The sequence below is a fragment of the Marmota marmota genome, unplaced genomic scaffold (genome assembly GCF_001458135.2).
Source record: "Marmota marmota marmota unplaced genomic scaffold, marMar, whole genome shotgun sequence".
Taxonomy (NCBI): domain Eukaryota; kingdom Metazoa; phylum Chordata; class Mammalia; order Rodentia; family Sciuridae; genus Marmota; species Marmota marmota.
In genome coordinates this window covers 1,765,727-1,786,267 of record NW_026000243.1, presented here as the reverse complement: position 1 = coordinate 1,786,267, position 20,541 = coordinate 1,765,727, and the positions used below count along the sequence as shown (strand labels likewise).

At 43.7% G+C, this 20,541-nt stretch overlaps 2 protein-coding genes across 11 annotated transcripts in view; both read left to right on the top strand.

Annotated features, from left to right (window-relative positions):
- The window catches only part of Msantd2 (Myb/SANT DNA binding domain containing 2), a 33,227-nt gene extending 26,411 nt beyond the window's left edge, over nt 1-6,816 (top strand). For all 9 annotated transcript variants that reach the window (XM_015498988.2, XM_048796136.1, XM_048796137.1 and 6 more), the window contains 2 exons: nt 1,504-1,564; nt 5,318-6,816. In XM_015498988.2, the coding sequence (XP_015354474.1) occupies nt 1,504-1,564; nt 5,318-6,170 (914 nt within the window). In that variant the 3' untranslated portion in view covers nt 6,171-6,816. The remainder of the gene's footprint in view (nt 1-1,503; nt 1,565-5,317) is intronic.
- Nucleotides 6,817-10,913: 4,097 nt separating this feature from the next.
- Nucleotides 10,914-20,523, top strand: Esam (endothelial cell adhesion molecule). Of its 2 annotated transcripts, none has more exons than XM_015498986.2 (7): nt 10,914-11,138; nt 14,588-14,775; nt 15,998-16,199; nt 16,382-16,537; nt 18,969-19,091; nt 19,373-19,499; nt 19,731-20,523. In XM_015498986.2, the coding sequence occupies exons 1-7, from the start codon at nt 11,069-11,071 to the stop codon at nt 20,044-20,046; spliced, it is 1,182 nt and encodes a 393-aa protein (XP_015354472.1). In that variant the 5' UTR covers nt 10,914-11,068; the 3' UTR covers nt 20,047-20,523. The 2 variants fall into 2 exon arrangements, with proteins under 2 accessions (XP_015354472.1, XP_015354473.1); XM_015498987.2 differs by lacking the exon at nt 10,914-11,138 and adding an exon at nt 11,205-13,747.
- The last annotated feature ends 18 nt before the right edge of the window (nt 20,524-20,541 follow it).

The window sequence follows — 20,541 nt, the reverse complement described above, 5'->3', positions numbered from 1 at the left end:
GAGTGAAAGCCTTGACTTTTACTAAAAAGACTGATATCTGAGCCATGTCAGTGATCATTCTCCTTCAAACCTCCTGAGATATCCTGTACCAACAATAGCTGAAATGTTTTATATACAGTAAAAGCATTCAAAATGGAAGATGCAATTCCTGGCCATCAAATCTAAATTTGTGTGACCTAATTAAGAGTATATGTGTTAGCCAGGTGTGATGGTGTACGCCTGTAATCCCAGTGGCTCGGGAGGCTAAGGCAGGAGGATCCCGAGTTCAAAGCCAGCCTCAGCAATAGCAAGGCTCTAAGCAACACAGTGAGACCCTGTCTCTAAATGAAATACAGAAAAGGGGCTGGGGATGTGGCTCAGTCGTTGAGTGGCCCTGAGTTTAATCCCCAGTACCAAAAAAATACACACACACACACACACACACACACATATGTCATTTTTTTTGTTTTTTTGCATTCAGTGCTCCAATTTTTATTTTCATAATTTGGAAGTACTGATGAATTTTTTGCTATAGCCATTGCACATTAAAGAACAGATTATATAATGGACTTTCACTTTTAAGCAAATCTTCTGCAGTGAGGTACTAAGGCAATCCCAAGGAAGTATATGTAGGATTGGCAGTAAAAATGTGTTTTTCTAGCTTAAGGTAAAAGTCTGTAGGCCCTGGTTTGTTTGTTTTTTACAGAATACCTGATGATAGAGAAATGCTAATTCAAAAGAAAAAGGCTTAACTTAATGTATTTCTTTTTTTTTTTTTTTAAGGTGAACACAATGCCTTTATTTTATTTATTTATTTTTATGTGGTACTGAGGATCAAACCCAGTGCCTCACACATGCTAGGCAAGTGCTCTACCACTGAGCTACAACCCTAGCCCCATTAATATATTTCTTACAAGTGCTGTTTTTAAACAATCTCAGATATTGGAAGAAAGAAGAAAGAAACTATGAAACTGTCAGACTAACAGTGTATAAGGGACTTAAAGATAAGAAGGACAGATGCTAAGTGATCACTGCCTCTTAATTTTACAAAAATTATAAGGTCTAAATTACTTTGGCATCTCATAACACTGGTTGTGCCACAGAGTTGAAGTCACCAAAACCTTTAGTGGCAGGGAGGATCATGCAGAATACACTGATCCTGATGTTGGGGTAATAATTGCTCTGTAAAACCCACATAGAAAATCTAAATAGAACAGAATTATTTTCATTCTTGTTCTTTTAAAATCATGTTTGCAGTGAAATTAAGCTTTAAGCTCCTAGCTAGAAATCCACTGGTGACCTTGAAGAATTTTATACTTGTAGAGCTGGTTTCTGATCTTGCATATAAATGTATGCATCTCATTATATAACAGATATATTTATAAAGCTGGCTTTGCACAGTGTTGAATACTAGTATTAAGGCCTGGTATTGTAAAGTATGGAAATAATAGGAAATACTTAACTATATAAATGTATGTAGATAAAACTGGAAACTATAATTTGTTTTAAATCTTTACTTTTCAGATGAAATACCTGTCACAAAGAGAACATTAAAAATAAAACAAGAGTCTTCTGAAGAAGCACAGTAAGTAGCTGCTTTCCTCATAGTGTGTCTGCCTAAGGTTAATGACCTTGGGGAGGGAGGGTCAGTAAGAAACTAGACATGCTCTGGAAGTACAGCTACACCACGCTATGTTTGTCCCATCCTCTCTCAGCTTAGCTTCAGTTTTCCAGTGGTGAACTGAAATGTTGAGAATTTCATATACCACAAGAAGGAATAAATGTGTTACTTGAAAATAAATAGGTTGATGGTAGTTGCCTATGTATGGATGTGGATATCTAGATATTCAAGGACTGGAATTTATTTGGGTTTAGGTAAAATGACAGGAGGCCAAAGTTACACTTAACTTCCTTATAGTATTCAGTTTGGGGATCAAAAAGCAAATTCTTAATTACTATACATTTGGAAAAGAAGTAGCTACTGGAGGAAGGACTGAAAAAGTCTGAGGACAATGTCTACCACTGGTTCTAATTATTATTCTTTCTCCTGAGAGTTTAGCATCATGTTGTTGAGGTGGTGGTGGTGGTTGTTCTTCTTCTCCTCCTTCTCCACCTGGGTATCAAACCCAGGGCTTCACACATGCTAGGCAAGCACTGTACCACTGAGCTATGTCCCGAGCTCCTCATCTCTTATGTTCACAGTTTGATCTTTCTTTTTTGCTTGCTTTCTCCTTCCTTCCTTTCCTTCTTTCTTTCTTTTTACTGGGGATTGAATCCAGGGGCCCTTAACCTCTGAGTCACATCCTTAGCCCTTTATATATTTTATTTTGATACAGGGTCTCACTGAGTTGCTTAGGGCCTTGCTAAGTTGCTGACACTGGCTTTGAACTTGTGATCCTCCTGCCTCAGCCTCCTGAGCTGCTGGTATTAGAGGCATATGCCACCACACCTGGCTCACAGTTCTTTCTTAATATCTTTGAGTAGGTTTCTGATTAAATCTATTGAAGAGTATAGATTAAAAGTTAAAATTTAGGGGGCAAGTAAAAAACATCATTCATTTTTCCACCGGTAACATTGAAGCATTTATAGAACCCACTTGTTCTTCTATGTTTGATTTCACACATTATGGTCTTCATGTTTAAGAATAGTGGAGAAAAGGGCAAAGAGGCAAGATAAAAGGATTGCTAGATAACAAGCATTTAACAAACCATCATCACCACCATCACCATCATCACCCCCATCACCCTTTTGCAGACACTCATTTCTTTGTCAGAGTATGTCTTTGAAATAAAAGAATTCCCAGTGTCATCTGATTTTATGTCTGGGAAGAGGATAAGCATTCAGGGATCAGAGGTGTTTCTCAATTGTAACCATTTTTCTGGTCCTCAAAAAAGAAGAATATATGAGGCTTGGGTTGGATAGCTCAGTGATAGAGCACTTGCCTAGCATATGTGAGGCACGGGGTTCAATCCTCAGCACCAAATAAAAATAAGTTAATAAAACAAAGTTATTGTGTCCATTTGCAACTACCAAAAAAAAAAAAAGAAGAAGAAGAAGAAGAGGAAGAAGAAGAAGGAAGAAGTAGTATATAATGCAAAAAGTAACTTTAAAGACTTCTCCTATTGGGAGTTCATTCCTTCAAACCTGTCTTCTCCAAAAGAAGTTGATGTAACCAGCTGTGAACTCAAAACTTCACAGAATTGGTGTTACCAACCTCAAACCACTTGAACTTTTCTGGTGGTTGTAACTTCAGAAAGCAGGAAATGTAACATATTTTCCAGGAACTGTTTAAATTACAGGGTCTGATTTTCATGGTGTTCTCTCACTTTGAGACTGATATGAGCCTTGAACTCAGATCAGCTTTGGGCTCAGGTTATCAGGACTAGAAACTGACAGGCTGTGGCTGTCTCTAGCCTGTGCTACCCTTTCTCTGGGTTCAGCTTAATGTGTGTTTGGGGGGTTCTGAAGAGCTTCCTAGTGGGCCATTATTTCCCAGCACAATAGTTTCTTCAGACTGTTCTTTGCAGTGTCTGACTGTACCATTAATAATGTAGGGCTAAGAGAGTGCTGAATAAAATAACTATAATTAGGCAGTGGAGTTTTGTTCTCTGTAGGTATATGTGGGATTAGCTGAACTAGCTGATAATACCTATAGTAAAATATATCATCCTTCATCCATGAAACATCTCCTAATGTCATTTGTTCAACACATATCTTGCCTACTGAATGTTAGGCATTAAAGTACATCTGTGAGCAAAATGTACAAAAAAATCTTGGCACCCCATCCTAACTCCTTCATGGAGTCTGCCTTGATCAATAAATCATTTCAAGAGGACAAGGAAATGTGGTAGCTATGAAAGAAAGTTTTCCTTTAAAGTGTTGACCCATGCAGAAATATAGTCCTGTATCTTAGCCTCACAAGCACCACAGTCAAAAATATTAAAAAAGTGGTCAAGTGCCTTCATGTCCCCTGAGAAGAGGTAGATGTCCCAGGAATGCAGTGATTTCATCTAGATGGCCATCCTGATGCTTGAGAAGCTTTCAAGACAAACAAAAGGGTGGAGAGTAAGTTCAGGACAGTCCTAGGCCCAAGAAGCAGCTGATAACAGAATATTAGTTCTTGTCATCTTGTAAAGAAAGTCCAGGGGAGCAAGGAGACAGGCAATGGCTATCTGAAGCTTCCCGTGAATGTTCTTGAAGCTCTTCCCCTAGAAGGCATGAGAATTTAATAGGAAAGTCTTAAGGCTTTGTCTTCTTTCATGATCTTCCCAGAAGCTGATAGCAAATCCACTTTTCATGCCTTTGTTTGATTGTGAATGTGGCAGTTCAGTGTTTTTGTACGTTAAATCTGTCAGTGATGTAGAGTATAATAGTTTGGTGCCAAGTTAATATTTAACAGACCAGTCTTCCAATATCAAAGTTATTAGAAACAAACTCATAATTTATATTTATGAGTATGTATGTGTGCGTGTGTAACTACAAGAAGTATCAGTTAACAAATTACATGATTAAGTGGTCTGTGAAACAAAAATTTACTGGCATTTTCTATCCTACTCTGTTAACTATACATGTCAAAACTGAAATACTTTCTATATTTTTGCCTCCCTTTATAAAGGGTTTTCTAGAATAGTATCAGTTCATCTTAAATCTTTCTCTTTTAAAACATAAGCCTAGGGTGAACCTTTTCCATCTGAATTCTCAGATTTTAATGTGTTAACTAGGCAGTTCTTTTAATTATTACAGAAAATGTTTTGTTTTTGTATCAGGTTAGTCATAATCAATTGTATGTTTTCCTACAGTTCACATACATGGGCCAAAATTATTGAACTTGGAGAATTTCTAAGTTAGAAATTAAATTGTTAAATATTTTGAGGGACACTGGATGCTTTTCTGGATAAAGCATCTTTCACCTTCTTTTGGCACTTAGATCTGAAGGCCATCATAGGCATTATAACAGTCACTTAAAAAAAACATGATCCTTGGATTTATGAAATCCCAGGGTCTTTATTAATATTTAATTTTTGCTACAACAAGACTTTAGAAAGTAAATGGAAAGCATTTTACCATTAATTTCTAGAAACTTCTGATGGGTATAAGTCTTTCTTACATTTCAATACTGTAGTTATCCAATGTCATAGTCACTAATCACATGTGTCTATACAAATGCGATTTTAAATTAAATATGATTTAATTAAATTTGCATTAGCCACATCTTAAAGTTCTAGCAGCTACCATATTGGATAGCACAGATATAGAACACTTCTGTCATCACAGAAAGTTTTATTAGTTAGTGATGTTCTGGACATTTGAGGAATTTGACTTTTATTTCTCTTTCTAGGAAGCGAGACATCATGCAGAATATTGTACAGATTTTGGAATCAGTACAGTTGAAATGGGAACTATTTCAGAGCTGGACAGACTTTTCAAGGCTCCATCTTTCTAATAAACTGGCCATTTTTGGAATTGGTTATAATACCCGTTGGAAAGAGGATATCCGTTACCATTATGCTGAGATCAGCTCCCAGGTGCCCCTTGGCAAGCGACTTCGGGAATATTTCAACTCTGAGAAGCCTGAGGGACGAATCATTATGACCCGAGTACAAAAAATGAACTGGAAAAATGTTTACTACAAATTTTTAGAGATTACTATTAGTGAAGCTAGGTGCCTAGAGCTGCACATGGAAATTGACTGGATACCCATTGCCCACTCCAAACCAACTGGTGGGAATGTTGTTCAATATTTATTGCCAGGAGGCATTCCTAAAAGCCCAGGCCTTTATGCCATTGGCTATGAAGAATGTATTGAGAGGCCCCTCTCGCCCCACATGGAGCGGCGCTCCCTGGACCCAGGAAAAGAGGGCGGGGTTGACCTGGAAACTCTTTCAGCACAAGCCTCATTACAGGTGGAAATAGAACCCACTCGAATTACCTATTGCTACCTCGGAATTGCTGAGGTCAGGACTCTACAGCAATGCTTATTTTTACATTTCCAAGCAAATACCAAAACCTTCAGCAAAGATTGGGTTGGTATTAATGGGTTTTTGTCTCAGAACTGTATTGTGGATCCTGGAGTTTCCCCCAAATCCATCTATATCAAATTTGTAGAAGTAGAGAGGGATTTTCTTTCCGCTGGCTCTTTAGTTGAGTGCCTGGAAAAAGCCATTGGATATCCCTTAAAATTTAACAACTGAATGTCATCCTTCGTAAGGATTTGGGCTCTTACCTCCCTCTTCTCTACTCACTCCATGTTATCTAGACTGCCCTCATCCAGATGCTGCCATCAGACTCTTCATGGGAACTCTTTCCACGATTGGGCCAGTACAACTTCTGAGGAAACAGTAGACATTGGGCAGATAAAAACAGACCCCACCAAAAATGCTCATTTTGAGCAAGCAAGATATATAGTGAACTTGCATGGTGGGTCACTTGTTTCTTTTTTTTAAAACAAAAAATTTTTAAATGGATTTTAGAGCCCTAATGTAAACAAATGTAGGTACATTCCATATTGGACAAAACTTATACTTTGAGTTTCATATGAAATTGAAAAATTGTATTTTTTTCACAATGTTTCATTTTTACACATCTCTATGTCTCTATATAAGTATTATTTACAACCCTGAATAAATAAGCAATAGATAATGGCAAGTTAAATCTTGAGTCACAGTAAATAAGACTGTTTTGCAATATCACCTTTAGCTACTATTGTATATAATTTAGAATTTCATTTTTTTCACCAGCCAAGTGTTTTGCTATTTCCAATCAGTGTTGCCTGCAAAGATCTTTGTTTCTGTGATGTACCAACTTTATGGTTGTGTTGCCATTTAAACTTTTTTTATATAAAAAAAAAAAAAATTAAAGTAATACCTGGCCTCTTGGCATGCTAGTTGCGCTTTTTGTAGCAGATTGTAGCCGAACTGGCGGTGGGGACTATGCTCTGGCTTAACTGCTAATAATGAACAGAACAAACAGAGCAGGATCCACTGGCAGTGTTCATTCAGTGTCCACCCATTGACCAACTGTCATTATTTCTTGTCAGTACCAAAGGTCATTGGACATCGCATTTTGTATTTCTTTAAAAATGACTAGGATATTCTGTCTGATCTGAGGAACATAAATTTGTAATCAGGAGAAAGCTTCCCAAGGGGTGCAAATGATAAATTGATGTCTCTTGCTGGGTCTACAAGAGGGGGAATTGAGGGCCCAGTAGAAATATCGAAAACAAAACAAAACCCCAAAAACCTTAAAAAGTGATCCATAGGAGAAGAAATTGTAAGGTATCAGTCTATTATGAAGGTGACTACCATTTTTTCAAGATTTCCAGTGGGTCAGTCACCACTCCACTTAGAGGTTAGTACTCTTAGCTAAGAGGAGTTTACTAGTAGAGTAGTCAAGGATCACTTTGGTGTCATGATAGGAACTCATTGGATTGGTTATTTATTTTTGATTCCTCAACATTTCTCAGATGCTTTGCTTTAATGGGCTGCAGCTCCAGGTAAGAAATGTAATTCTTCGTGTTTTTCTATACCAGTGAAGATAAAATTGCATTTTGTTAAAAATGTTCTTTTCCCATAATCCGAATAGTGATTTTCTCATTGTGATTCTGATTTCTTTGTGCTTATTTATTTTTCTAATGACTAGTGAGCTTATAATCAATGGGATGGCTTTGCTTTATGTTATTTGCATCTGGGCTTATTGAGTTGGCTGTTTTCTGATGCAAGCTGCTAAAAATAGGTGTAAATTCAGGGAGAGTATAAATATCCTGAGAATGTGTGAGTGTAGCACCTGTTCTCTCTGGGCAGAGTGTGTAGGCAGGAGCCTTAGGAAATTCTCATGAGTTTACTCTTTGGGACTTGGATTTATAGTCCATCTTACAGCAATAATCTCAAGTATTCAGTGTTAAACTCTGTAGAAAAAAGCATTAGTATCAGAACCACCACGTGGCATCCCCAAAACTTTGCCCCTGACCAAACCCTAAACTAACATTAATACTTCATGCATTTTTTTTTCCTGCACCCTACTTGCCACTGCTCTGAGGTACTCAGCCGGGCAGAATATTTTAGGGACATGTAGTGAAGATGTTTTAAACCTACTTAACGTTACTGAGAACAGAGCATTGCTAGACCACTGTCTAAAATGGAGAAGATGGCAAAGATAGATCCAGTATGAGTCATTACCAGTTGGCTTGAGATGGGTTAGGGTGGAGGTAGGGAGAAGAGGACAAAGCTAAACTTTGGGAAATGGAGGCTTGCCAAGAAAATAGCTTGCTGATACTGAGTATCCAGTGTCTTTGGCCAGAACAGCCTATAATAGAAGAAAGCAGGTTGTCAGATAACTGAGCATTTGAAAAAAAAAAAAAGCAGGCAGTGATGGTACATGCCTGTATGATCCCAGCAACTCAGGAGACTGAGGCAAGAGGACCACAACTTCAAGGCCGTCCTGGACAATTTAGCAAGACCCTTCTCAAAAAAATAAGCTGTGGAGGTAGCTAAGCCATATTAACAGATTCAAGGAGGGTGGAGACACTATATTCAAATAGAAGACTCAAAATTCTTTGCGGATCTGAAATAAAGTGTGTTTGGAAGGAACATATAAAGCTAGATTTAGCTTTTGCATATGTGTATGCGAGCAGCTCTCTGATCATGCTCAGATGTGTGCCAACATTCTCATTTTACACCAGGTTAGAATGCAATGTCCACCCTGAAGTACATCTTGGCAAAAACTTGAAGTAAGTAATAGAATTGCTCTGCTACCTTCTACTACTTGATTCCCTCAGGGTCAGAAGAAAGAAGTGGTTGAAACAGGAAAATTCTTTGGGGTAAAAGTCTTGAAGAGACTGCTCCTGTGTCACAAGGATACATTCACTAATCCTTGGTTCCTGCTTTGCTTCCCACATAGCAAGTTATTTGAAATCTGAATTTTGAAGGAATAGCTAAGGAGTGAATATTGAGGCCATCCATACCTTAAGTAGCACTTGATAGCACACCTATGTGATCGGATGCTTTGTCATTTCAGGGTTACAACTAAGACTTTGTATCGTCTTTCTTGGAAGGAGTTACTTATTTGGAGTGGTGTAATCCTGGTCTGGAAACAAAGGAGGGGAGTTTACAAGAGGTGCTTTGTGGGCTGGAGTTGTGGCTCAGTGATAGAGTGCTTACCTCACACATGTGAGGCACTGGGTTCAATCCTCAGCACCACATAAAAATAAAAGTAAAGGTGTTGTGTCCATCAACAACTAAAAATAAATAAATAAATAAAATTAAAAGGTGCTTTGCAATGTATATTAAAGCTGAGAAAAATCTCTCAAGTGTGATAGGATAGGAAAACCAAACCAAGGGCCCCTCCCCCATCTTTTTTCCGTTCCTGCGGTTTGTAGGTCCCTGTGAAGCTCTCAGTTAGCTATTTCTGTTGCCTTTGCAGCCATTGAGCTGCCAACTGTTAGATTCCAGAGATGGCATGAGTAGTTTAGTGTTTGCATAGGCGTTTCTCAAAGCCACCGCACAGCAGGTATTTGAAGAGGAGCCAGGCAGGTTACACAAGGAAGAAGCCCCAGAGAGGGTCTATAGGGCATTGTGTAGAAAAACACCTTGCACAGTGTGGGCACCAAGACTATACTCAATGTGTGGAGTAGAGAATTCAGTAGGCCTTTTAGTCCCAGAGTTGTCTGGGAATAAAAGATAAAAGGGGGCAGTGCCAGAAATTCGTGGTTACGCTTTCTGTCCTCTGTGACCCCTTTTGCTCAATGACTGAGCTCATTTTTATTTTTATTTTTTAATTTTTTTTGGCGGTTGGGCAGAGAAACAAAAACAGGTGCATACACTTATGTGAAGAAGCGGCCAGCAGAGGGCGCAAGGATGCCTTTTGGCTGAACGGTGGGGGTTAGGGTGGGGGCGGTTAAATTAAATTCACAACGAACAAGATCTAGTCCTGGGAATTAAAGGATCAAAGCAGGCCTTAGCCCTTCATTGCAGGGGTGGGAGGCAGATAAGACAAGGGGGGATAAAGAAACGGAGAATTTTGTCCTACCTTCCTTCAGCCGCCCTCTGCTCCCCCCCCCACCCAGTCAGCCTAAGACCTATAAGCAGTTTATTCTAGGAGTGAAGGGCTGAGAATAACACTCAGCTGCCTCAGTTTCTTGCCCATCTCCTGGTGATACCTTGCACCAGTCTTCTCTGCTCGGGGTGTGAGGCACAAGGCTGGAGGATTTTAGGGGGTCTATGAGAACTCAGAGCCGCTCTCCCTGCCCACACAAAGACCGTCCCGCCTGCGTAGAGCCGCAGGTGCTGGCTTGTTGCTGTGCGGTCCAGGACCTCCACCCCGACAGCCCCAGGCTACTGGGAGTGTGCCAAGTGGGTGTGACACTGACCCTTCCTGCCTGCTGGGATGGCTGTGCCTGCCCCTGACTCGGAAAGCGTTTGAATCCGGCAGCAGTATGGGTTCAGAGCGCTAACACCTTTCTGCCTCTTAAAACACTAAGTCCCAGAGCTTTGGGGGAATCGCGCTTCCCCTTCGTCCTCCAGAAAGCCCGTCCTTTATTAGATACCCCCAAGCTCAAAACGGGTTATTCGACCTGGAGCCCCAGGGCTTTTACATTGTCAGGGCGTGGGTGACATCTGGACTTCGGAGAGTCCCCCCCAAACTCCCTTTAGAGTCACCCTTCCAACCCTGCAATGGCAAAGGATAAGAGTTTGACCCAAAATAATAGTTCAGGACTCTCCTCTTTCCTTCTTGCTTCCCAGGACTGGCTGGCGTGGTACCATGGCTTAACCCTATTCCAACCTGAAGCTTGACCTGGTAGAGCCTGGGTAGAGCCCGTGATCCCGCGGTTTGAGTACTAGAAGCGCCCCCCTGCGGTGGGTTACTATTGGGCCCCGCCCGGGACCTCTCCGCCCCCTTAAATGCCCCGCCCCCTGTCGCAGTTGGTCCCCACCCCACCACCGGCTCACTAGCAGACTTGGCCTGACTGCCTTTGGTGTCAGTGGCCTATCTCCTGCGCACGCTCCGGCTTGTCGGCTTGTCACACAGCTCGGCACCTGTCCGACGGTGTATCCTGGAACTGGCGCCCCTGACTTGGTCCAGGCCAGGGAGGGCCATGGTTTTTCTACCTGGCCCTCCTGCGACGCCCTTGCTGCGATTTTTGTTCCTAGGGCTAAGTACTGTCGGTGAGTTAAACTCGGGACCAAGAGGGGAGTTGGGATGTCATATAGGATGAATCCGACCCATGGGAGGACTTTGGGCACTGAGGAGGAACTGGGTTTGACAGGACTCCCAACTTCAGACTCTTGCCCTTCTTCCATTGTCCCCCACCCCCACGCTAGAGCATCACTGGCTTGTGCTGATTTCTCCCCATAAGGCAGGGACAACTCCCAGTTTGGGGTGTGGTGTATGTGTTGGGGGGTGGAGGCAGCATCTCCAGGCATGATAAGGGCATCTCCAGATAAGGGCATCTCCAGACAAGACCAGGATATCTCTGGGATGAGTTATTGGAACCATTCCCCTTCCACTTTCCTCTCTAACTCCAGCAGAGCTGGATGAGCTGAGGCGCTAGATGAGACACTGACTAAAGAGCTTAAGGACTTAACTCCCGTCCCCCCTCTGATCCCCACCCTCCATGTACACCCAGCTGACAGGAAAGATCAATAGGGGAATGCCCTGGCCCCCAGGCTTGACACACGTACTTAATATCAATTCTCCAGCCCAGTTCCTCCCTCTTGTCCCCTCTGGCTTCCTGCCCTGGAAATCAAGGGAGGTGCCCCAAAGGCATGTCCATGAGGTCATTTGGACACAGGAAATGGGGAAGGGTTCAAATGCTGGGAGAATTGTGACTCTCCTCCAGGTCTACCACCCTTATGTTTTCCCAGAGAGAGGAAGGTAACCTTTTAGAAAGTGCTGAGATTTAAAAGCTTCCAGCAGCAATAGCTTCAAGAGCTAAGTGGCTCAGTGCTACACCTGGAGAAAAGGACCCAGGAGGAACTGAGCTCATCATAAGTTGTTTCACTTTACTGCTTCTCAGAATTTTTTGCTGTCCCCCTCCAAGAATCACAAGGATGTTAACATCAGCTTTAATTAATTTTAGGAGGATGCCAGGGTAAGTAAGGCCTAAAAGGATGTAGAGTGAAATTGCACCCCAATGATGGGGACCTCTTAGCTCCTTTCTGTCTCTGCTTCCCTTTTGCGAGCCAGTGGTATTGGGGCATAAAGTATCAGGATCTCTAGACAGATGGGTCTTAAGAGTAGCACCCTAGCCATACCAAAGCCTGGTAAGCTTTCTGTCCTCTTGATCTAGAGTGGCCAGAAACAGTTCCTGCCCTGAAACTTGTCTGAGTCCAAGAGAGGTGTGAGTTTCCTTCGCCCCTGGCGCCCCAGAGACCTACTCCCGGTCTTGCATTTATAATTGCATTTTGCAAAAGGTAGAGCCGGGATTACAGTACACAATGGACACAGCTTCTCGGCTCTACCCTCCCAACTTCAACCTGAGTTCCTCTTTCCTTTCTGCATTCTATGTCAATTTCCCTAACCCCCTTCCTGCTGGGAAGTCTCCAAGCATGAGAGGAAAATTCATATTTACTGACTGGGCCACCACCTGCAGCTCATCTATCCTAGTTTTGATCCTCAGTTTGTGATACTGAAGGCTTTGACACTCCTACCCTTTGCCCTGCGGGTTGCCCAGCTCTTGCTGTCCTCTTGAGGGTTAAATGGGCTCTGAACCGTGGGGCATGAGGCAGGCGCTACTCTGCTCCTCGGCCCCCACTCAACATGGTCCTCTGGCTCCACAGGCTCCTCGGCTCAGCGTTGCTGCCCTTGGGGCGTGAGAAGTCCATGGGGGGAATTTCTCAGAGAATGAAGGAGACTAAAAATAGTAGCCCTGGGGAGCCGGCCCATTTCACTCTCTATAGGCGTTTGCCTGCTTTCTCACTCTGGTCTCAGAGTGGGCCAGAGAGGTCCCTTTCTTGGGCTGTTCCAACGCCTTTCCCTCGGACCCAATCACTCCCCACTTCCCCCTCAGCCGTACTCAGGACCAAAAGGGCAGCAGACACCCAGGACAGAGGACGGAGGAGAAGCCAGTGGCACTCTCCTGCTCCTGGTTTCTGACCGAGGGTGTAGGACAGGAAGCATTTGTCTTGATCCTTCTGTGTCCATTGTGTATTTTAACCACCGCTCTACCTTTTGCAAAATGCACTTATAAATGCGGACAGGGAGTAGGTCTCTGGAGCGCCTGGGGCAAAGGAACTTTGCACCCCTCCTGGACCCAGACAAGTCTCCGGGCAGGAACCATTTCTGACCACTCGGCGTGTGCTGCAGAAAAGCCCGGGAAGAGTGGGAACCTACGGGCCAGGTCCCCACGGGGCGTCGAGCTCCTTGAGGCCGGGGTTGTTTTCTCCTGCAAAGCCTCCGGTCCAACCCGCCCCCCTTCATTGTCTTCTGCCTTATCTCCGGGCACAAGTTTCCTGCCCAGCCTTCAGGGACCCGCCAGGAAATGGGAAGGGGGGTGCTAGGAAGGACAAGGAATTGAGAGGGGTTCTGTAAAGACGTGCAGCAGGGAAGCTGTGGGGGTGGCGCGCATCCTGCCGGGATCCGCTCTCGGGCGGTTGGAGGATTTCAGACCAGCTCTACAAGGGCGCAGAACTAGGCCTGGCTGCCGCCTCTGCCTGCGGATTGGCCGCCAACTCACCTCGCGGAGGTGGCGTCTCCTACTCCGGTGCAGAGTGCTGTGGCTGGGAAAGAGCAGAGCCCAGGACCAGGAACCATCCGCGTCCTCAGGTTTAGCCAGGTACTAGTGCAAAATTATTTACCCCAGAAAGGACTCAGCATTCGGCTATTTCATTGCCTCTCTGAAGGACAAAAGAACAAGTGTCCCTATAAGCCATGGTGCAAGCCACATCCCTCTAAGTGAAACAGACACCCAGTCCACCCCCTGAACGCTGTGCACGTGTCAGGGAATCTCCGTGCTTGTCAGAATACTGTCCTTTCCCCTACCTGTAATTCCTAGAGACCTAATAGAACCTGCCCAGTTTCTAAGACCCAGTTCTCTTATTTTCTTAGGGAGGATTCCTTGGGATTGAGCTGGAGGCCCGGGAGCAGGGTAGTCACTGGGTCAGGCGTGGGTGCTGAACTCCTCTCAGGCCACCGGAGGTTCAGAAGGAACCGCGGCGTTAATGGTAACCCTGTGGCCTCCCAAACCCCTCTGCCCATCGGGTTGAAGAGTGAGGAGACCTGGTGTTCCAGACTAGCATCCTCACTTATCCTATCTCTCGCCCAAGGAAATTTGGAGAGCAGCTGTTCAAAGTGGGGTGTAAACCAAAAATAGACCTGCCCCAATCCTTCTATATTCTTGATCCTTCTTCTTGGTGCTCAGAATCTGTGCCTCTGGGTACTAATAAATACATAGGAATATGTTCCCATCCCTACAACAAACCCATGGACTATGAGGAGACGCAGGACACTGGGTTACAGGTCCCTGAGTACTCCTCAAGGCTTCCCCTTGAGGCATGGTAAAGTCTGTTCAGATTCGCATAGCCTCCCTACCGGCAGTGCCAGTGCAGGGTCAGGGGTCCATGGTCTGAGCAGGGAGCCAATCCAGAGCGCTCACTCCTCCTCATTCTGTCTCCAGTGTCCCTCTCGAGAGCCCAGCTGGAGTTACACGTGCCCACCGGCCTCACCAAGTTGCAGGTGGCAGAGGGAACTGAAGTGGTGCTCCCAGCTTGGTACACTATACAAGGCGAGGCGTTTGCTGTCCAACCATGGGAAGTGCCAGTTGTGATGTGGTTCTTGGAACAAGACGGGAAGGATTTAAACCAGGTGAGGGGGAGGGCATCCCAGCTAGTAGCAAGCTGTACCCAACTGTGGATGTAGGGAAGATCTGGGGAGGTGGAGGAGTGGCAGGGGAATGAAAGCTGAGGAAAGAGTTTTAGGGAAAAGCATGTGTCCTTAGTTTCAGTGTTTTTTTCCCCCATCTTAAAGATGTCCCCAAAGACTTCCATTTCCCTCAATTTCCCCTAGAAATCTGGTACCCGAACACTATAATAGCAGAGACACTTTACTTTGTTATGGTAGTGGTGGAGCAGGGGAGTGGAGATTGAGAAAAGGGGAAAGCTTATGGGAAGTAGCAAACATTTAAAAGTTGACCATGTTTCTGTGTTCCCATTCTGTATATTTCGGAAACTGTTGAATACAGGCCACTTCTCTTCCCCAATAATTACCATCTATCCCACTCTCCTTTAAACCTGGAAAGGCAAAAGGCAGTCTCCCTCCCACATTCTCCCATTTTTCCTCCTTCTTAATGCAAGACTTCCACTCAGAGGCAGGTTTACCCAAAAGCTAATGAAACAGTTTTCAAGGCCCCTACTTACAGGGAGAGCTTTCAAAGTCCTGGAAAAAAATATGTTTAAAGAAATCATTTGATCTTGTTTTGTTAAAGATAATTTTAGCCTGGGGTTTGTGGCACATGCCTGTAATCCCAGCAGCTCTGGAGGCTGAGGCAGTAGGATTGCAAGTTCCAAATCAGCTTCAGCAATTTATCGAGGCCTTCATTAACTTAGTGAGATCCTGTCTCAAAATAAAAAATTAAAATGGCTGGAGATGTGGCTCAGTGGTTAAGCCCCTCTGAGCTCAATCCCTGGCACTAAAAAACAAACAAACAAACAAAATCTTTTTCTTAAAGATGCCTTCCTCCAACTGTATAAGTTTCAGGCCCTACAAAACCTGGATCTACTCTGCAGTCTAAGTTTCCTTTTACAAATTCCCTATTACATTATCCACTCCCTTCTCTCATTCAGCCACCTTTCTAAAGCACTCCAAATGGGAGATAAAGAGACAATGCAAGGGGGAATAAAGTCTGTGCTGGCGAGGAACCTGGTGCAGTGAGAGGGTGGCTGGGGAGATGGTGGATAGGAGCTGGTACAGGTCAGAAGGATGAGTGTGGGGGAGCAGCATGTGAAGAAGGCCAGTTTGGGGGAGGGGAACTGGCTGACCCATGGGCACATGCATCATGGAATAATAACGGGAAGTGAACTGCCCCTAGGTATTGGCCTACATCAATGGGGTCTTGTCAAGCAAACCTAGAGCATCCCTGGTCTACTCCATGCCCTCCCGGAATGTGTCCCTGCGGCTGGAGGGCCTTCAGGAGAAAGACTCTGGTTCCTACCGCTGTTCTGTGAATGTGCAAGACAGCCAAGGCAAAAGCAGGGGCCACAGCAGCAAAACCTTAGAGCTCAAAGTGCTAGGTGAGTGAAAAACACACACTTCCAGATCTCTCCCCACCCACAGGGAGGTGAGGAGGTCTTTCTCCCAAGTGGCTGAGTGTAAGGTTTGGGGGTGGGGCCAATGGAGTGACAGAAGGGTATGGGGGTGGGGAGGATCCATGGCTCCCTTGGGTGTGGGCTTTAACCTGTGTCTCCTTCCCCAGTTCCTCCAGCTCCTCCATCCTGCCGCCTCCTGGGTGTGCCCCATGTGGGGAACAACGTGACCCTGAGCTGCCAGTCCCCAAGGAGTAAGCCTGCAGCTGAATATCAGTGGGAACGGCTGCCCCCATCTCCTCAGATTTTCTTTGCACCAGCTTTAGGTGAGGGAATTTCTTAACAACTGAGACTGTGACTCAGGAAGGGAAAAGATGAGAGGTGCCCTGGGGACTGGGACGAAAAGGGGAGGCAATACTGCATAGGACTGGGCAGAGGGAAGAGGAGAGGGGGAGGAAGAGAAGAGGAGGTGAGAAAGACAGTTGCAGATGGTGGGGAGTGGCTAGGTAGTGCGCCATAATCCCAGCAGGAAGATCAAAATTTCAAAGGCAGCCTCAGCAATTTAGCAAAACCCTAAGCAAGTCAGGAGACCCTGTCTCTAAATAAAATACCAAAAAGGGTCAGTGGTTAAGTGCCCCTGGTTTCAATTCCCAGTACAAAAAAAACAAAACAAAAAAAAACCCTACCAGATGCCATTGCTTTCATGTGCTGTGTACTGTTACTAAGGAAGCTCTGGAGGTAGATTATCTGCCTTCAGGTTCTAGCTCTGATTTCTAACTTTGTGACTCTGTGCCTCTATTTCTTCACTTGTAAAACTGGATATTAGTAGCCCTGATTTGAACACATCAAGTATAAAAAAAAAAAACTTTTTTTTTTTTTTAACATTAGGCTTTTATTTGTTTATTTTTATGTGGTGTTGAGGATCGAACCCAGGGCCTCGCACATGCTAGGCGAGCACTCTACCACTGAGCCACAACCCAAGCCCTGTAAAAAAATCTTTTACGGATAATTGCAACATTTTTTTATATGAAGTATTAGATGGTTTTAGAGAATTATTATTAATTGCTTAAGTTATTATTAATTGCAATAGTATTGTGATTATGTGGGACAGTGTTCTTATTTTTTTGAAGGTGCATACTTAAGTATTTAAAATTTCTTAGAGAAAGAGAAATGAAATAAGTGTGGTAAAATATTAGCAACTGTTAAATCTGGGTGGCAGATATATAGATTTTCATACCCCCCCTACACACACTTTTCTTTTTGCACTAGGGATCAAACTCAGGATCATTCTACCATTAAGTTATGTCCTCAGCTCTTATTTTATTATTATTATTTTAGATAAAGATGGACACTATTTATTTATTTATTTACTTACTTACTTATTTACTAATTTTTATGTAGTGCTGAGGATGGAACCTAGTACCTTACATGTGTTCAGCAAGTGCTCTACCACTGAGCTACAACCCCAAACCAGAATCCCTTATTTTTTAATTTTCAGACAGAATCATACTTAGTGTCTAAGGCTGGCTCTTTCTACTTTTCATTTGAGCTTTTTGTTTGTGTGTGTGGTGTTTTTGGTTTTGTTTTTTATGCTGGTCATTAACCAGCATCTTACATATGCCAAGCATGTACTCTATCACAGAGCTATAGCTCCAGTCTCACTTGACTATTTTCATGCAAAAAAACAGAGCTTGAACCCAGAGCCACATCCCCAGCCTACCACCCCATTTTTTGAAAATACTTTTTAAGTTGTAGATAGACACATTTATTTATTTATTTATTTTTATGTAGTGCTGAGGATCAAACACACGTGCAAGGCCAGCGCCCTACCACTAAGCCACAACCCCAGCCCTCCCCAGCCCTTTTTCAATATTTTATTTAGAGACAGGGTCTTTCTAAATTGCTGAGGGCCTCACTAAATTATTGAGGCTGGCTTTGAACTTGCAATCCTCCTCCCTCAGCCCCTGGAGCCACTAGGATTACAGACATTTGCCACTGCACCTGGTCCTTTTCTTTTTTAAAATAATACTTACCTTGGAGCTGTGGTTGTGGCTCAGTGGTAGAGCACTTGCCTAGCTCTACCACTGTAGAGTGTGAGGCACTGGGTTCAATCCTCAGCACCGCATAAAAAGAAATAATTAAAATAAAGGTATTGTGTCCAACTACAACCAAAAAAGATTTTTTTTAAAAATAGTGTTTACCTCACAAATTTGTTGTGAAATTTTGGTAAGTTAGTACATGTAAAAAACTTAGAGTGGTTTTTTGCATAGAATAAATAGTCAATAAATATTAGTTATTAAAATAATTAGCCCATGTAATCATTTCAACATCACCAGCTAGATCATATTATCCCAATTTTACAGATGAAGAAATGGGGACATGGGGATTTAAAGTAACTTGCTTAAGGTCACATGGCCTATTCTGGATCTTAGGTATTCTAGTTCCTAGCCTTCTTTTTCTGTCATCACATTGCTTTTCAGAAATAAAAGTAAAAATGGTGTTTGGGGTTTTTCTATATATCACTTCCTTTCAGATAACAGTTGGGGGTACTGAGGAGCAGAAATGGAGAGGGATATTGAACTAGCTGGTCTGTAACTGGGAGCTGTCACACTTTTCCCTTCCATCAGAGAACAGATAGGAGTCCCAGAGAGTCAAAGAGGACATACTAGAGAAAGGGCAGGACTTTTTGTTTCTTTTTCACATGTGAAAAAAAAAAAAAAAAAAGTCACTGAACTGATGGCAAAATTGTATCTACAGATGACATCCGTGGGTCTTTAAGCCTTACCAACCTTTCCACTTCCATGTCTGGAGTCTATATCTGCAAAGCCCACAATCTTTTGGGCAGTGCCACGTGCAATGTTACTCTGGAAGTGAGCACAGGTCAGTGAGGGGTAAGTGTGGTTAAGAAGAGTGGTCAGTGGTGGGGGTGGGTTTGCAAGTGGGAGAAAGCCTGTTAGCTGAGGCTTTTCATTGTAACAGGACAGGGAGCTTGCCCTGGTCAAAGTTTCCTACAAATGTTTGTGCAGTGACTGGCCATTTTCTGCTTGACAGTGCCTTCTCTTTTTAACAGGAAAAAAGAATGTATCTGGTGGCAGTGGGGTAGTAGAATTGAAGGGTAGGGGACAGATGAGTGTTCCTTTCTGACACCAAGGCTTTTCCAGGACCCAGGGCTGCTGTGGTTGCTGGAGCAGTTGTGGGCAGCCTGGTTGGACTGATGCTGCTTGCTGGGCTGGTCCTCTTGTACCAACGCAGGGGCAAGGCCCCAGAGGAGCTGGCCAATGATATCAAGTAAGTGTCCCTGATCTTTGCAGGGATGGAGGCTCTTCTAACTTCCCTCACAGAGTTTGAGTCTCATAGTATAGAAGGGTGGGCAGATCATCTTTCCTAGGGGCAGATTTTATGGGAGAAGGAAAAGAGAGTTGAAGTCTGCATTTGTGGAGATAAAAAGACAAAACATATAGAAACCTTCTTTTCTTTTCCTTTCTGCTTGTAATGTATTTTTACTTCTTTGATGACTAGGGAGGATGCCACTGCTCCCCGGACTCTGCCCTGGCCCAAGAGCTCAGACACAATCTCTAAAAATGGGACTCTTTCGTCTGTTACCTCAGCACGAGCCCTCCGATCATCCCATGCCTCTCCCAGGCCTGGTGCAATGACCCCTACACCTAGTCTCTCCAGCCAGGCCCTATCTTCACCAAGACTACCCAGAACAAATGGGGCCCACCCTCAGCCAGTATCCATTATCCCTGGTGGGGTTTCTTCCTCTACCATGAATCACGTGGGTGCTGTGCCCATAGTAGTGCCTATGCAGAATCAGGCTGGGTCTCTGGTGTGATGGCACTCAAGGGTAAACAATCTGGTGTCTCTCTTTCCTATAAGAGTTACCCTTAGCACTGACAGAGGCCTGAGTCTTGGGAAGATAGCCATACTCCAGACCTCCAGTCCTCTGCTCCTACCTCTTTACTATAGCAAAATTGGGTCTCAGGAAGATCCAAATGTCCAGAAGATCAAAAGAAAAAAAAAGTATAAATAAAAGAGGAAGTGAACCTAGGATGGAATTGAGGGGAAACTTTACCCCTCCCCCACTTCTTCCTATGAAGCAAGCTGAATGCTGCTGAGATTGGCTACCCTCCAAGGGCCCTGGAGGAGGAGACTGCCAGTCAAAGAGGCCGCAGCCTGATGATTTGTAACCCACCCCTATCTAACTGCCATCCCTTGCTGCCACTCCAGCTCCCTGCATTGATACAAACTGTTGTGCTGTCTTGGTTGGATTTGTTGGAGCAGGGAATATGAAAGACATTTTAAAAACTAACTTGCAATGTGTGTTTTT

Bases quoted from the DNA above. Each gene is read 5' to 3' on its own strand.
- Esam (XM_015498986.2), top strand. From the start codon at position 11,069: ATGGTTTTTCTACCTGGCCCTCCTGCGACGCCCTTGCTGCGATTTTTG. The intron at 14,776-15,997 runs GTGAGGGGGAGG...AACTGCCCCTAG, and splicing joins ACGGGAAGGATTTAAACCAG to GTATTGGCCTACATCAATGG. The intron at 16,200-16,381 runs GTGAGTGAAAAA...CTCCTTCCCCAG, and splicing joins CTTAGAGCTCAAAGTGCTAG to TTCCTCCAGCTCCTCCATCC.